At 42.9% G+C, this 18,372-nt stretch overlaps 1 protein-coding gene across 3 annotated transcripts in view; it reads right to left on the bottom strand.

The window, feature by feature from the left end:
- The window catches only part of fbxl17 (F-box and leucine-rich repeat protein 17), an 832,496-nt gene that overhangs the window by 793,710 nt on the left and 20,414 nt on the right, over positions 1 to 18,372 (bottom strand). For all 3 annotated transcript variants that reach the window (XM_078566059.1, XM_078566053.1, XM_078566056.1), the window contains exon 4: positions 17,090 to 17,212. In XM_078566059.1, the coding sequence (XP_078422185.1) occupies positions 17,090 to 17,212 (123 nt within the window). The remainder of the gene's footprint in view (positions 1 to 17,089; positions 17,213 to 18,372) is intronic.

Below are 18,372 nucleotides of genomic sequence, written 5' to 3' on the forward strand. Positions count from 1 at the left end.
TGCCCACTCACTTAACCTATCTATATCCCTTCATAGTCTCCTTACATCCTCTACACAAATTATTTTCTTACCCATCTTTGTGTCATCAGCAAATTTAGCAACAAGACCTTTGGTCCCTTCATCCAAGCCATTCATATAAAGAGTAAAAAGCTGAGGCCCCAGCACTGATTCCTGGCACACCACTCATTGCATCCTGCCAACCAGAAAAAAACCCATTTATGCCAACTCTGTTTCCTGTTAACTAACCAATCTTCCCTCCATGCCAATGTTACCCCCTACACCATGAGCTTTTATTTTCCGCAATAACCTTTGATGTGGCACTTTATCAAATGCCTTCTCGAAATCTAAGTACATTACATCCAACAGTTCGCCTTCATCCACAGCACATGTGGCTCCTTCAAAGAACTCCAATAAATTGGTTAAACATGATTTCCCTTTCACAAAACCAAGTTGGCTCTACCTGATTGCCTTGATTTTTTCTAAGCGTCCTGCTATAACATCTTTAATAATAGTTTCTAATATTTTCCCTATGACAGATGTTAAGCTAACTAGCCTGTAGTTTCCTGCTTTCTGTCTCCCTACCTCTTTGAATAAAGGAGTTACATTCGCTTTTTCAAATCTAATGGAACCTTCCCTGAAGCTTGGGAATTTTGGAAAATCAAAATCAACGCATCAACTATCTCACAAGCCACTTCTTTCAAGACCATAGGGTGAAGTCCATCTGTACCAGATATTTATCAGTCCACAGCTCCAACAATTTGCTCAATACCACTTCCCTGGTGATTGTAATATTTCTGAGTTCCTCCCTTCCTTCCATTTCTTGATTTACAGCTATTTCTGGGATGTTGCTTTTATTCTCTGTAGGTAAAGACCAATGCAAAATACCTGTTCAATTCATCTGCCGTCTCCTTACTTTCCATTATTAATTCCTCATTCTCACTTTCTATAGGATTAACACTCAATTTAACTATTTTCTTATTTAAATACCTATAGAAACTCCTACTAAACGCCTTTATATTTCTAGCTAACTTCCTCTCGTACTCTCTAACTTATCCCTCCTTATTAATCTTTTTGTCATTCTTTGCTGTTCATTATATTCTGTCCAATCTTCTGACCTGCCACCCGTTTTTGCGCAATTATATGCTTTTTCTTTAAATCTGATGCTGTCCTGAACTTGTTAGTTAACCACAGAGGGTGGGGCTTTCCCATGGAATTTTTCTTTCTCATTGGAGTGTATCTATTCTGTGTATTCTGAAATACCCCTTTAAAGGTCTGCCACTGCATCTCTATTGACCTAACCCTTAACCTCATTTGCCAGTTCACTTTAGCTAGCTCTGTTTTCATGCCCTCATAATTGCCCTCATTAAGTTCAAAATACTGATCTTGGATGTACTCGTTTCTCCCTCAAAATGAATATCAAATTCAATCATATCATGATCACTGCTACCTAGGGGTGCCTTCACTCAGTTCATAGCATCCTCGCCTTTGAATCAGAGGGTTGTGGGTTCATGTCCCATTCCTGGAAACCAAGAACTGTGATTGTACTCGAAAGAGATGCAATCTGTGACTGTTGGTAACTCGAAAGAGTTTCACTATGACGATATCAATTAATCCTCTCTCACTGCATGATACCAGATCTTGTGTAGCCTGCTTTCTGGTCAGCTCCAGATTGTGCTGTTCTAAGAAACTATCCCAAAAACATTCTATGAACTCATCTATGCTACCTTTGCCCATCTGATTTTGCCAGTACATTTCTGGGTTAAAATCTCTCATGAATGCCAAGGCACCTTTCTGACAAGCTCCCATCAACTATTCCTTCATACTCTGCCCTACCACGTGGTTACTGTTCAGAGGCCTGTAAACCACCCCACAAGTGACTTCTTGCCTTTATCATTTCTCAACTCTACCCAAACTGCTTCTACATCCTGGTTTCCTGAACTTAGGTCATCCTCTCTCATGTACTAATGCCATCATTAATTAACAGAGCACCCCTCCGCCTTTTCCGAGCTTCCTGTCCTTTCTAAATGTCACGGTACGTGACATTCAATATTCAGGCCCCAATCTCCGTCATCTGTAGCCATGTCTCTGTGATGGCTTTCAGATCATACTTATTTATTTCTATTTGTGCTATCAGTTCAACTGTTTTGTTTCGACTGCAACGCGCATTCCAATACAGAGCATTTAGCTTAATCCTTTTATTACTTTTGCAATGTCTAGCATTATCTGCTGATTTACTCTTAGATTTGTACTTTCTGTCCCTTCCCATCATGGTCTGTTTCTCTCCTACCTTGTTTCTACTCTTTGGTTTATCACATCTTCCCAAATTTGATCTCTTGCCCCCACTATTTAGCTTAAAACCATCTCTACTTCCCTAGTTATATGGCTCACTAAAACACCAGCCCCATCATGGTTCAGGTGCAGACTGTCCCAATGGTATAGCCCCAACTTTGCCCAGTAGTGGTGCCAGTGTCCCACGAACTGGAACCCATTTCTCCCACGCCAGTCTTTCATTCATGCATTCATTTCTCTAACCTTATTTTCCCTATGCCAATTTGCACATGACTCAGGCAATAATCCAGAAATTACCATCGAGGTCGTGCTTTTTAATTTGGTGCCTAGCTTCTCAAATTGACTATGAAGAACCTCCTTCCTCATCCGGCCTATGTTGTTGGTATCTACATGGACCACAACAACTGGATCCTCCCCCTCCCACTGCAAGTTCCTCTCCAGCCCTAAGCAGATGATCTGAACCCTAGCACTGGGCAGGCAACATAGCCACCTGGACTCTTGCTCTTAGCTACAGAGAACAGTGTCAATCCCCCTTGCTATACTGTCCCATACTACCACTACAATCCTTTTTCCTCCCCCAAATGGCTTCCTCTACCACAGTGCCATGGTCGGTCAACTCACCCAACCTGCAGTACCCACTCTCACACAAACAAGCTGAAAAGAACCTCAAACCTGTTGTACAACTGCAGATGCTGACACCCCTGCCCTCTGGATCCCCTTACTTGTCTCAGCTGCAGTCACACCCTCCTGTCCCTGACCACCTTCCAAATCAGAAGACACTATCCTAAGGGGTGTGACCACCACCCGGTATAAAGCATCCAGGTAACTATCCCCCTCCCTTATGCACAGAGTATGCAGCTCAGCCTCCAGCTCAATGACTCTGAATCGAAGCTCCTCAAGCCGCAGACAATTAATGCAGACACGTTTGCCCTGGATCACAATGGTATCCAGTTATGATGCAGCTATGACACATCACATGTCCTGTCCCTCCTTATGTTTTAATTAATTATTTTATTCAATTATTTATTTTCTTTTCTGTACTCTATTAATTTGACCACAAATTCCTGCACTATTTTCAACTTTAATAATAGAAAAGAGCTTAACTGCTCATCAGATACTCAAACAGCTAGCTTCTTCCACTGTAGTAGAGCAAGAACTGAATTCTAGAGTGAAAAAGTTAGAAAAAGCAAAGTAGTACCTCCCTCCCCCTCCTCAGCTAACTCCCTCCACTCACCAAACTCTCAGCACTCCATTGACATTACACTCCAGTGCAAGGTCACATTGAGAATAACTGAATTTATATGTTCTGAAACAACGGGACTAGCTAAGCCCAGGTACAGAAAAATCAGTTCAAGCTAGTTTCCTTAATTAACTAACTACCGACAGCTGCTGCCAGTGGATAGCTTCTATCTCCCTGCTCAGGCCCCTGGATGAGACTTTGCATTTAACATTTAACTGCATCTATTGTTTAAATTCTAAAAGGAAAAGCAACCCAACCATGGCTAACAAAATAAATTAATGATAGTATTCGATCCAAAGAGGGGTCATATAAAGTTGCTGGAAAAAGTAGCAAGCCTGAGGACTGGGAGCAGTGTAGAATTCAGCAAAGGAGGACCAAGAGATTGATTAAGAGAGGAAAAATAGAGTATGCAAATGAACTTGCAAGGAACATAAAAAGGAGGGAGAGAGAAAACTGAAAACGACAGTGTGGTCAGCCTAAGGTAAAATGCTAGAGTCTATTATGAAGGATGTGATAACAGGATACTCAGAAAATATCAACGGGATTAGGCAAAATCAATATGGATTTTTGAAAGGGAAATCATGTTTGACAAACCTACTGGAGTTGTTTGAGGACGTAACCCGCAGAAGGGAGTACCAGTGGATGTGGTGTATTTGGATTTTCAGAAAGCTTTTGATAAAGTCCCACATAAGAGGTTAGTGTGCAAAATTAAAGCACATGGGATTGAGGATAATATATTTGCATGGATTGAGAATTGGTGAACAGACAGAAAACAGAGTGAGAATAAATGGGTCTTTTTCAGAGTGGCAGGTGGTGACACGTGGGATACTGCAGGGATCAGTGCTTGGGCCCCAGCTATTCACAATATATATCAATGATTTGGATGAGGGAGCCAAATGCAATATTTTGAAGTTTGCTGACGACACAAAACTTGGTGGGAATGTGAGCAATGAGGAGGATGTTAAGAGGCTTCAAGGCAATTTAGATAGGTTGAATGAGTGGACAAATACATAGCAGATGCAGTGTAACATGGATAAGTGAGGTTATTCACTTCGGTAAGAAAAGCAGAATATTATTTAAATGCTAATAGACTGGGATATGTTGGTGTACAAAAGGGACCTGGGTGTCCTTGTACACCAATCACTGAAAGCAAGTGGATGTAGCAAGCAGTGAAGAAGGCAAATGGTATGTTGGCCTTCATTGCGAGAGGACTGGAGAACAGGAGCAAAGATTCTTACTACAGCTGTACAGGGCCTTGGCGAGACCACATTTTAAGTACTGTGTGCAGGTTCGGTCTCCTTACCTAAGAAAGGATACACTTACCATAGAGGGAGTGCATTGAAGGTTCACCAGGCTGATTCCTGGGATGGCAGGATTGTCAGAGAGATTGGGTTGACTAGGTCTGTATTGACTGGAGTTTAGAAGAATGAGAGGGGATCTCATTAAAACATATAAAATTCTGACAGGGCTGGATGCAAAGATGATGTTTCCTCTGGCTGCGGGTTCGAGAACAAGGGGTCACGATCTCAGGATACAGGGTAGACCACTTAGGGCTGAGATGAGGAGAAACTTCTTTATTCAGGGGGTGGTGAACCTGTGGAATTCACTCACACAGAAGGCTATGGATGACAAGTCACTGAATATATTTAGGAAGTAAATAGATGGACTTCCAGACACTGAAGGCGTCAAGGGGTATGGTGTGTGAGCAGGAGTATGGCGTTGAGATAGAGGATCAGCCATGATTATATTGAATGGCAGAGAAGGCTCAATGAGCTGAATGGCCGACTTCTGCTCTTATTTTCTACGTTTCTTTGTTTCCATCTTAGATTTTTAGAAAGAGATTTAAAACTCCCTCAATTCACCAAATTATCTTGGATGAGGAGTGTAACACTCAAGAAGCTGAACACCATCCAGGGCAAAAGAGTCTGCTTGATCAGCACCCCATCCATCAGTCTAAACATTCACTTCCTCCACCACCAACGCACAGTGGCAGCAGTGTACCATAGACAAGATGCACTGCAGCAACTCACCAAGGCAACTTAGACAGCACCTTCCAAACCCACTGCCTCTCCCACACTGAAGGACAAGGGCAGCAGATGCATGGGAACGCCACCACCTGCAAGCTCCCCTCAAAGCCACGCACTATCCTGTCTTCACACTATAATCGCTGTTCCTCCACTGTCGCAAGACAAAATCCTGGAACTCCATTCCGAACAGCACTGTGGGTGCACCTATACCACCGGTTCAAGCAAGCAGATCACCACCACCGTCTCAAGAGCAATTAGGGATGGGCAAAAAATAATAGCCAAGCCAGCAACATACACATCCCATGAAAGGATATACTGTACGTGGATAGCATGTACTCCCCCAAGTAAAAAGAGAACAGAATGCAATTGGATTTCTAATGGGATATCATAGACTGTCTCAAGTGTTGCTGAGAGGGGAGAGCTGGACACTTGTCAGTAAAAATAAGTAATTAAGGAAAGACTGAAGGCACAATCAGGAAATTTGTGTTGGCAGGCTTTTGAAGGCATCAAGTGAGGAAATATTTCTTAAGTGGATTTGGGAGGAATTGGTTGGAGGACAGAGATTTAATTAATGTTGGACCAGTTTGCAGTGGTGAAGAGAAGGGAAAGAAAATGCTTGCACATGAACAGGAGAGCGAGCACATCCTGAGTGGGGCACAGCCAGAGTGGGTATTCGGAATTTGGTGCAAAGCGGGAATTCGGTGCATGGGGATGAGGTGCTCTTTGTATTTTTTCCTTGCTATCCAACTTCTTAAACTTTCAGAGCATGCTGCAGCAGTAGAGGTTACAAAGGTAAGGAATCAATGGTAAGTAATGGGTAAGGTATTTACTACTTTAATCGCTTATAGTTTAAGGTCTTTTTGTGGTTTACAGTTTGTATACTCTGCAGTAATGAGGATCAGGAAAGAAGGGCCCTAGAGTAATTGACTTAAAAGGTTTAATTTAAAGGGATAAGTCATGGCAGGAGCGCTCAAAGCAGCGGTGTGCTCCTCGTGCTCCATGTGGGAAGTCGGGGACATTTCCAGTGCCCGGGACCAGCATGCGTGCAGGAAGTGTGCCCAGCTGCAGCTCCTGGAAGCTCGGGATTCAGAGCTGGAACGGCGGCTGGGGACACTGTGGAGCATCCGCAAGTCTGAGAGCATCGTGGATAGCACGTTTAGAGAGGTGGTCACACTGCAGATGAAGGGACTTGGGGAAGGAAGGGAATGGGTGACCACCAGGCAGTCCAAGAGAAACAGGCAGATAGTTCAGGAGTCCCCTGGGGTCCCGCTTGCAAATCGGTATTCTGTTTTGGAGGCTGATGAGGGCGCTGGTTCCTCCATGGAGTGCGGACAGAGCCAAGCTTCTGGCACCATAAGCAGCCTGTTTTTACAGGAAGGGAGGAAGAGCAATTGTAATAGGGGATTCAATAGTCAGGTGAACAGACAGGCGCTACTGTGGCCGTCAACGTGACTCCAGGATGGTATGTTGCCTCCCTGGTGCCAGGGTCCGGGATGTCACTGAACGGCTGCAGGGCATCCTGAAGGGGGAGGGTGATAAGGCAGAGGTCAGAGGTTGGGAAGAGTTTAAACTAATTCAGCAGGGGGAGGGGACACAATACTAGCAGAATAGGGACACATCATAATACAGTAAAACAATCAAGTCAGAGGGAGTACAGCTGTAATAAGCTTCAAGGGAGTAAGGAAAGGCTGGATGGCCTCTACTTTAATGCCAGGAGTATTATAGGTAAAATGGATGAGTTAAGGGTGAGGATTGACATGGGGAATTGTGATATAGTAGCCATCACTGAGACGTGGTTTAGGGAAGGGCAGGATTGGCAGCTCAACATTCCGGGATATAGAATCTTCAGGCGAGACAGGGGAGGGGGGTAAAAGAGGAGGAGGCGTTGCATTATGAGTTAAGGAGTCCGTTACTGCAATAAGGAGAGATGATATCTTGGAGGGGGCATCATATTAAGCCTTGTGGGTAGAGCTGAGGGATAAATAAGGGGCAGCCACATTGTTAGATGTTTATTATAGACCCCCAGATAGTCAGCGGGAAATTGAGGAGCAAATATGTGCACAATTTGTGGAGAGTAACAATAGGGTAATTATATTAGGTGATTTCAACTTTCCCAACATTGTGTTAAGGGCTTGGATGGAGTGGATTTCTTGAAATGTGTACAGGAGAACTTTTTAGGTCAATATGTAGAGGGTCCAACAAGGGACGGTGCATTGCTGGACCTAATTCTGGGGAATGAAGCCGGACAGGTGGCTGAGGTGATGGTGGGGGAGCATTTTAGTGATAGCGACCACAACATGGCACAGTTTAAGTTTGTTATGGACAAAGAAATAGACAAGTTGCAAAAAAATGTTTTGGATTGGGGGAGAGTGGATTTTAGTAAAATAAGGCAGGATCCGGCCAAGGTAGACTGGGAACAGTTACTTGTGGGGAAATCTACAGAGGAACAGTGGGGGGGTGTTCAAAAAGGAAATGGGGAGGGTACAGGCCCAATATGTTCCCTCTAGGGTGATAGGAAGGAGTAACAAGCCCAGAGAACCATGGATGACCGGAGATATTCAGGTTACGATGAGAAGGAAAAGAGGCTTTTAACAGGTACAAGGGAAGCAAATCAGCAGAGGCAATAGTGGAGTACAGACAGTGTAGGGTGGAGCTTAAGAAAGCAATTAGGAGAGCAAAGAGGGGATATGAGAAAGCTCTGGTTGGTAAAAGTAGGGAAAATCCGAAGATTATCTATAAGTATATCAATGGGAAGAGGATAACCAGGGAAAGAGTAGGGCACATAAGGGACCAAGGGGGCAATCTAGGGGTGGAGCCAGAGGACATCACTAGTGTTGAATGAATACTTCATGTCCGTCTTCACCCAAGAGAATGAGGATGAAGGTATGGAACTCGGGGAGAGAGACGCGAGATTCTTGAGCAAATTGGTATAGGGAGTGACAAGGTATTGGAGGTGTTGGCAGGCTTAAAAGTGGACAAATCTCCAGGTCCGGATGATTTGTGTCCCAGACTGCCGAGGGAGGCAAGGCAGGGGCTCTGACCCAAATTTTTAATTCCTCTCTGGCCACGTGGGAGGTGCCAGAGGACTGGAGAACAGCTAATGTGTTCCGCAATTTAAAAAGGGTTGAAGAGATAAGCCAGGGAACTACAGGACAGCGAAACTTACGTCAGTGGTAGGGAAACTATCGGAGAAATTTCTGAAGGAGAGAATCTATCTCCACTTGGAGAGGCAAGGTTTGATCAGGGATAGTCAGCATGGCTTTGTCAGAGGGAGGTCACGCCTAACAAATTTGATTGAATTTTTTGAGGAGGTGACCAGGTGTGTAGATGAGGGTAGTGCAGTTGATGTAGTTAAAATGGATTTCAGCAAAGCCTTTGACAAGGTCCCACATGGGAGACTTATAAAGAAGGCAAATGCACATGGGATACAGGGTAATTTGATAAGGTGGATTCAAAATTGGCTTAGTTGTAGGAGGCGGAGGGTAATGACAGAAGGCTGCTTTAGTGACTGGAAGCCAGTGTCCAGGGATCTGTGCTTGGTCCCCTATTATTTGTCATTTATATAAACGACATAGATAACTATGTGGGGGGTAGGATTAGTAAGTTTGCGGATGACACAAAGATTGGCCGGGTGGTTAACAGTGAGGTTGAGTGTCTTGGGCTACAGGAAGATATAAACGGGATGGTCAAATGGGCAGATAAGTGGCAGATGGAATTTAATGCTGAAAAGTGTGAGGTGATACACTTTGGAAGGAGTAATTTGATAAGGAAGAATTCAATGAACGGCATGGCACTAGGAAGTTCTGAGGAACAAAGGGACCTTGGTGTGTGTGTCCATTGATCTCTGAAGGCAGAGGGGCATGTTAGTGGAGTGGTGAAAAAGGCATATGGGACACTTGCCTTTATCAATCGAGGCATAGATTACAAAAGTAGGGAGGTCATGTTGGAGTTGTACAGAATCTTGCTGAGGCCACAGCTGGAGTACTGTGTGCAGTTCTGGTCACCACATTATAGGAAGGATGTGATTGCACTGGAGGGGGTGCAGAGGAGATTCACCAGGATGTTGCCTGGGATGAAACATTTAAGTTATAAAGAGAGGTTGGATAGACATCGGTTGCTTTCGTTGGAGCAGAGGAGACTGAGGGGTGACCTGATCGAGGTGCACGAGATTATGAGGGGTATGGACAGGGTGGATAGGGAGCAGTTGTTCCCCTTAGTTAAAGGGTCAGTCACAAGGGGACATAAGTTTAAGGTGAGGGGCAGGAGGTTTAGAGGGGATGTGAGGAAAAGCTTTTTTAACCAGAGGGTGGTGACAGTCTGGAATGCACTGACTGGTAGGGTGGTGGAGGCGGGTTGCCTCACAACCTTTAAAAAGTACCTGGATGAGCACTTGGCACGTCATAACATTCAAGGCTATGGGCCAAGTGCTAGTAAATGATATTAGGTAGGTAGGTCAAGTGTTTCTCACATGTCAGTGCAGACTCGATGGGCCGAAGGGCCTTCTGCACTGTGATTCTGCGAGTAGTACTCCTGAGCCAGAAGATCACAGAGGATACGATGAGAATCATCAAGCAGATTGGGGATGAGGGTCACAGAGCTTAGAGTAGTTGCAAGGTCCTTTTAGTGTAATAGGTCCTTGAGTTGATCAGGTTTTTGAAGAGGTGAGGATACACATTCCTCACTCTCTGCCTCTCGCTTTAGCTCACACACCTGACCTTCTTCCTTTCTATTCTCGTCCACCTTGCCTCATGCCCTCACACTCGACCCTCCACACCCCCAGAAGATCTGAGGTGATGTGACCAAGACAATACCTGTCAATGTCTCTCTGCCATCTTCACTTCAGTAAGGCAATGTGGATGGAAAATGTCTCAATTGAGGGATATGGGGAAGGTGTGGCTAAGAGAGAAGATCAGCCATGAACTTATTGAATGATGGTGGAGGCTCATGAAGCTAAAACTTTGATGTTTCTTTTTTTATGTGTAATGTTTGGGTGTAGAATATTGGGAAAGGTTTGATGGGATGAACACTATTTAAGAGAAATTAAATAAATGTATAAAAATACCTGTTACCTCTTTTATAAAAATTATCCAGATTCTTTGTGATGTTCACACCATTTATCTGAAGAGCTTAGTCATGCAAGTGAGCTGCATGAAATCAGTGTGCCAAACACTAATGAAGCAGTTTTTCATGGTCATTGTAAATTGTGAATTCTGGCATAACCCAAATAGAGGGATAAACAGTTACAAACAGGAAGGAGCAGTGAACTGAGAAATACCGGAGAAGTTGCTCCAACCTGAGTTTTTAAAACCAGGGACTAAACTGTAAGACATGATTAATTGTGTCAACACTGCACTTGAGTTATGCATAATGCCGCTAGTGTCAACATAATCTTTCATCTTATCCAACGGTTTTGAGATGTGCCCATTGCATTTCAGACATCCCTCCTTTAAAGAAAAAAGTCTTTGTTCTGTTTGGCTGATTGTGGCATCTACTTAAAAGCAATAAGCCTCACACTGACCCAGGAAGACACAGCAATGAGGTCCGAATGCCTTAGTTGGCATGCCAAGTTCCACGCAACTGCCCTGTAGCAGTACAATTGATTACACATTGCATAATACAAAACTCTTGTCCTTATAAAACATGACACCCTCTAACCAATTGTAAGTAACACCTTGGAAAATCAGCTAGTCAATTTTTACTGAAACTGGGTTCTGATTTTTGAGTTTGCGCGAGTGTTCTGCTCAGGTGTGCAATGGGTGTTGAAAATGCAAGGAATCGTTTTACAAAGCATCAGAATATTTGAGGTACAGAGTTTAAAATGTTGGATTTAAACAAGTGAATCAAAATATTGATAATTCGTGATCTTATTAAATGGCGAAACAGGCTAGAGGGGCTGAATGGCCTATTCCTGCTCCTTGTTCGTATGATTAGGTAGGACATGTTTCTCAAGACTTCTTCACGAATGCTTTTGAATCTAATTATGACAGTAATCTGTACTAACATTTTAAAAGGAATATGTAAATCATACATAGGAAAAAAAAGCTAATGCAGAAGTATTAGTCTTGTTCACAAAATACTGTGTGGCAAACCAACTGCATGTTAAGATAAATAATTTTTGAAGGAAAAATAGCTCAATATTGAAAACGCAAAAACACAATTGAAAACTCAATTTGTTGGAGCAGAATCTTTGTTTCCGAAGTTGCACTGCAAGAATACAGAGAGAAAAGCCATGAAGTATTTTAGATTTAACAGCAGGGAGTACAGGAAATCCACAACTGACTGTAGTCATTTTTTTAAGCCACAATGAAACAAACCACTGTTTAAAAGGAAACATACCAGGCTCTTGCTTATGGAAAGGTTCTGTCAACATCCATCTGAAGCCACTGAACAGAGCTCAACTCATGAAGATTCCACTACCCTTAAATATGCCATGCCTCAAAAGTCTCCCAGGCCTCTAGAAGAAATACCATTCAAACCTGAGAGTATCTTCATGTTTTGTCTTTCAGTCTGTCTAGGATCCATTTCATTTCATACAAAAGTCACAAATTTTTTCTTGGTTATCTCCAAGGGGTCTTGACAGGGTGGATGTAGAGGGGTGGTTTCCTCTTGCGGAAGAACATAGAACTAGGGGTCACTGTTGAAAAATAAGTGGTTGGATTTTTTTCAGTCAGTGGGTCGTGAGCCTTTGGAACTCTCTCTTCCTGAAAAGGTGGTGGAACACAGGGTCTTTGAATATCTTTAAGGCAGAGGTGGATAGATTCTTGGTAAGCAAGGGGGTGATAGGTTCTCGGGGGTAGGTGGGATGCAGCTTTCAGGTTACTGTCAGATCAGCCGTGATCTTATTAAACGGTGGAATAGGCTAGAGGGGCTGAATGGCCTACTCCTAATCCTTGTTCGTATGATTAGGTAGGACATGTTCTCAAGGCTTCTTCACGAATGCTTTTAGAGTCATAGAGGTATACAGCACAGAAAAAAGGCCCTTCGGCCCATCGAGTCTGCGCCGGTCAAACAAGTACCTAACTATTCTAATCCCATTTTCCAGCACCAGGCCCTCTAAACCTCCTACCCCTTAACTTAAATCTATGCCCCCTGGTTGTTGATCCCTCCACCAAGGGGAAAAGTTCCTTCCTGTCTACCCTATCTATGCCCCTCAATTTTATACACCTCAATCATGTCCCCCATCAATCTCCTCTGCTCCAGGGAAAATAACCCGTCTATCCAACCTCTCCTCATAAGGAAAACTCTCCAGCCCAGGCAACATCCTGGTAAATCTCCTCTGCACTCTCTCCAGTGCAATCACATCCTTCCTATAATGCGGATTCCAGAACTGCACGCAATACTCTAGCTGTGGCCTAACCAGCATTTTATACAGCTCCAGCATAGTCTCCCTGCTCTTATATTCTATGCCTCGGCTAATATAGGCAAGTATCCCACATGTCTTCTTAATCACCTTATCTAACTGTCCCGCTACCTTAAGGGACCAGTGGACATGCACACCAAGATCCCTCTGATCCTCGGTACTTCCCAGGGTTCTACCATTCGTTGTGCATTACCATGCTTCATTTGTTCCTGCCCACTGTCACACTTATCCAGATTAAATTACATTTGCCACTGATCAGCCCATCTGACTAGCCCATCTATATCCTCCTGTAATCTAAGGCTATCCTCCTCACTCTTCACCACCCCACCAATTTTCGTGTCATTCACAAACTTACTGATCAACCCTCCTATATTCAAGTCTAAACCTTTTACAAAAACCACAAACGGCAAGGGGCCCAACACTGATCCCTGTGGAACCCCATTGGACACAGGCATCTAGTCACAAAAACACCCCTCGACCATCACCCTCTGCTTCCTGTCACTTAGCCAATTCTGGATCCAATTTGCCAAATTGCCTTGGATCCCATGGGCTCTTACCTTCGTTATCAGTCTCCCATGCTGGACCTTATCAAAAGCCTTGCTGAAATCCAAGTTGGCTATGTCAAATGCATTGCCCTCAACTACACACCTGGTCACCTCTTCCAAAAATTCAATCAAATTGGTCACAAATGTCCTCCCCTTAACAAAACCATGCTGACTGTCCTTGATTAATCCCTGCCTCTCCAAGTGTAGATTAATTCTGTCCCTCAAAATTGCTTCCAATAGTTTCCCCACCACTGAGGTGAGACTGAATGGCCTGTAGTTCCCTGGTTTATCCCTACCTCCCTTCTTGAATAACGGTACCACATTGGCTGTCCTCCAGTCCTCTGGCACCTCCCCTGTGACCAGAGAGGTATTGAAAATTATTGCCAGCACCCCTGCTATCTCCTCCCTTGCCTCACTCAACAGCCTGGGATACATTTCACCTGGGCCTAGAGATTTATCTACTTTTAAGCCTGCCAACCACTTAGAACCTCCTCTCTTTCTATGCTAATTTCTTTAATTATATCACAGTCCTTCTGCCTGATTTCCATACCCACGTCATCCCTCTCGCTTGTGAACATCGACACAAAGTATTCATTTAGAACCCTACCTGCGTCTTCCGGCTCCACATACAAATTACCACTATGGTCCTTAATGGGCCCTACTCTTTTCCCTAGTTATCCTCTTACTCTTAATGTACTTGTAAAATAACTTTGGATTTTCCTTTATTTTACCTGCAAATGTTTTTTCATACCCCCTTTTTGTTCTCCTAATTTCCTTTTTAAGTTCCCCCCTACATATTTCATACTCCTCTATGGCTTTTGCTGTTTTGAGCCCTCGGTATCTGCCATAAGCCTCCTTTTATCTCTTTATCCAATCCTGTGTATCCCTCGCCATCCAAGGTTCCCTGGATTTGTTGGTCTCTCCCTTAGTCTTTACTGGAATTTGTTGGCCCTGTGCTCTCCCTATTTCCTTCTTGAATGAGTCCCACTGGTCTGACGCAGATTTACCTAAAAGTAACTGCTCCAAGTCCACTCTGGCCAAATCATATCTGATCTTATTAAAATCCACCTTCCCCCACTTTTGAGATTTCTGGCCCATCAGTATCCTTTTCCAGAACAAACTTGAATCTAACCGAGTTATGATCACTATCTGCAAAACACTCCCCCACTGATACCTCTGCCACTTGCCCGGCTTCATTCCCTAAAATTAAGTCCAGGACCGCCCCCTCCCTTGTAGGGACTTCTACGTACTGGCTTAAAAAGCTCTCCTGGATGCATTTTAAGAATTCCACTCCCTCTAAACCTATCACACTATGAATAACCCAGTTAATGTTGAGGAAGTTAAAATCTCCCACTATTACTGCTCTATTATTTTTACACTTCTCTGAAATTTGCCTACATACCTGCTCTTCTATTTCTGACTGGTTGGGGGCCTATAGTACACTCCCAGCAATGTGATTGCTCCTTTTTTGTTTTTAAGTTCTATCCACGTGGCTTCATTTGAGGAGCCTTCAAAGATGTCATCCCTCCTTACTGCTGTAATTGATTCCTTGATCAATATTGCGATACCCCCTCCTCTTTTACCTCCTTCCCTGTCTCGCCTGAAGACCCTATATCCTGGAATATTGAGCTGTCAATCCTGCCCCTCTCAACCATATCTCTGTGACAGCAAATGCATCAAACTTCCATGTGTTAATTTGTGCCCTCAACTCATCTGCCTTATTCACCAGACTCCTGGCATTAGAATAAATACAATCCAACCTTGCCAAATTCCCTTGTGCCTTAACTGGCCTATAATTTCTCTGCCTTCCAGACTCACTTTCTCTCTCTTCTAATTTTGGCTGAACCTCCTCTCAGGATTCCATCCCCCTGCCAAGTTAGTTTAAACCCTCCCCAACAGTGAAAGTAATTATTCAGAATATTTCTTATGTTCCTATCAACCTCGGTTTGAATTCTATTAACATATTTTGTTCGTAAGGTAATTGACAAAAATGCAGAGTTGAGATGAGGAAACATTTTACCCAGTGAGTTGCTGTCTGCAATGCACTGCCTTACATTAGTAACATATTCAAAAGGGAATTGGATAAATACTCCAAGGGAAGAGAATTGCACGGGAGTGGGACAAATTGGATAGCTCTTTCAAAGGAATGATGGTCCAAACGGCCTCGTGCTCTGTTTTAAGTTCTGTTTCTATGAAGAGGTTAAATTGCAGCATTAGCATGTGTCCTATTGGCTTGTCGTGATTTAATATTGCTAACTTTCAACCTTTGAGAAAATATGGTTTTTAAATCGTGATGTTTTACAACTGTACAGACAAACAACACTTTTAAGATGAACTTTTGAACTGAGACTGACCTCATGGCATCAGCAGGTTTTAATATGAAGTAACTACCTGTTTAACAGAGACGCCAATTGGGAATGTGAATTGACCTCAAACTTGACAGCACTGATATTAATGATACTAAGGATAAAACATCTGAGTAAACATTAACTTTAATTAGAGTTTAGAACCAAGGACCAGTGCAGGATGATACATAAATCAATGACAGATCAGCAGTTTTAGTTGGTGGAATAACAATTATAGGTAACAGAAAAATGTGCACTAAGAAAACAAAACAGGGAACTACACCAATCTCATTAGTTGAGCAGAAAGCTTGTGCGTGACAAAAATCAGCTTAACAGCTGTTAATAAGGTTATTTGTCTCTCAATACAGTAATTTGTTTTTACATTTTGGGCATCCTCATGTAATGTGAAACCATGCTACTGGCGACTTAGTAGGGAATAAGAGAAAAATGAATTATAGCAAGAATCTGAACTTGAAGGGTTCATTCGCTCAATCTCAACACTTCAACATGTTTCCGCAACAACCAGATTTGGCTTCAAGTACAATATAGAGTCAATTGTGCTCTTCACAGGATGCACTCCAACAACTCACCAAGACTTCTTCAACAACTCCTCACAAATCCATGACCTTCACCACCTAGATGATCAAGGGCAGCAGGTGCACAAGAAAACCACCACTTCTAAATCATATACCATCCTGGTGTGGAACATATCATCACTCCTTCACGATCTCTGCATCAAAATTCTGCAACAACCTCCCTAACAGCACTGTGGGGGTAACTACACCACATGGGCTGCATCTGTTCAAGAAGGCGGTACACTACCCCTTTCTCATGGGTAATAAATGCTGGCCTTGACGGCAATACCTACATCCCTTGAATGATCTTTAAAAAAAGAGACAATAAAATTTACAGCAAATTGCACATTAGACAATCCACTCTCCAAACTGAAGGAGGCAGTGTGTAGGATAACCAATACTATTGGTCAATTATAGAATGCTTAAAAACATTTTAAAGCTTTATATAATACCTTGTTTATTTAACAACCTATTTTAAGTGACCTTCAAACCTGTTTAGAAATACTTGAAAGACATACGGAATTTGACACAATTTATCACAAACTGCTCAGCATAAAAGCAGTGTATGTTAGTACTGTAAATTATTTAAGTATTCCCTCCTACCTTCAAAAACATATTTTACTTACATATGCAACCTGTGAAAGACATTTAAAATAATAGAAATGATTTGTCTCAGAAAATTCCATCATAGCACAGTGAAATCCATACCTGCTGTCGCCCACTGAGGTCCAGCTGTTTCCAAAATTGAAAATCTAAACCAAGATCACGCCAGTACTTGCAAACCAAGGATGCTGAAAGACATCTTTCCTTCAAAGTTAAATGAGCAAAGACCTAAAATGCAAAAAAGTTAATGATTGGCAGCTATGTCGTCAACATCTTGCAATCAATTACATTGCTGTGCATTGCTTATGAAAAATGTGCTTAATAACCTCTGCAGGATAATTAATACTTTCAGACAGCAAGGCATCACATCTGCTGAAGTCACAATTGCACATCTACATCGATAAGGAAGATCAAAACAAACAGAAGAATGAAAAGGAGGCAAAGACAGAATCAACAGAAGAGCAACATTTCCTTCTAGTCAGATGGGCATTAGAGAGAAGAACTGGGAGGAGGTCATCATTCAGTCCTCTTCACTTCAGACTGTGTATGTCCTAGAGTCACCCAAGGGCAATAAAGGGAAAGAAGAAAAGAGAGGAATTTGCAGCAGTAACAACTTATATTTATAGAGCACCTTTAATGTACTGAAACGTCCTAAGGCACTTTACAGGAGCATCATAAAACAAAGTATGACACCGAGCCACAAAAGAAGATATTAGGTCAGATGACCGAAAGCTTGGTGAAAGAGGTCAGTTTTAAGAAACTTCTTAAGCAATGAAAGTGAAGTGGAAAGGCAGAGGTGGTGTAGGGAAGAAATTCCAGAGCTTGGGGCCAAGGAAACTTTAAGGCACAGCCACCAATGGTGGAACAATTATGATTGGAAATGCACAGAAGGCCAGAATTGGAGGAGCGTAAAGATCTCTGGGGGGGGGGTGGGGATTGGGGGAGAGGCAAGGCTACGATGGAATTTGAAAACAAAGGTGAGAATTTTAAAATTAAGAAGTTGCTCGACCGGGAGCCACTGTAGGTCAGTGAACATGGGTCATTGGGATTGCTGCGAGTTAAGACACAAGCGGTGGAGCTTTGAAGGACCTCAAGTTTAAAGTAAAAGAAATAATAGGGGCAAGATGACAAGGAATGCAACTGCGTGGTGAGCCATAACTGCAAATAGTGGGTTGGGAAGCATGAGTAAATTTGTGCTTTAAAAATGCTGAAATAAACGTAAAAACAAGGACAGTTCAGGAGGGCCCCAGAAGTGGAGGAAAGGCCAAAACCTGCATTTTAAGGGAAAAAAATATCGAAAAAAAGGATGAGATCCCTGAAAAGGTGCCAAGGTCTAATTTAAAAGGATTTGAGTAATCTGTAAAAATGCATCCTGAGAAAGTTATAAT

Source organism: Cetorhinus maximus, chromosome 2 (genome assembly GCF_964194155.1).
Source record: "Cetorhinus maximus chromosome 2, sCetMax3.hap1.1, whole genome shotgun sequence".
In the NCBI taxonomy this organism is placed as follows: domain Eukaryota; kingdom Metazoa; phylum Chordata; class Chondrichthyes; order Lamniformes; family Cetorhinidae; genus Cetorhinus; species Cetorhinus maximus.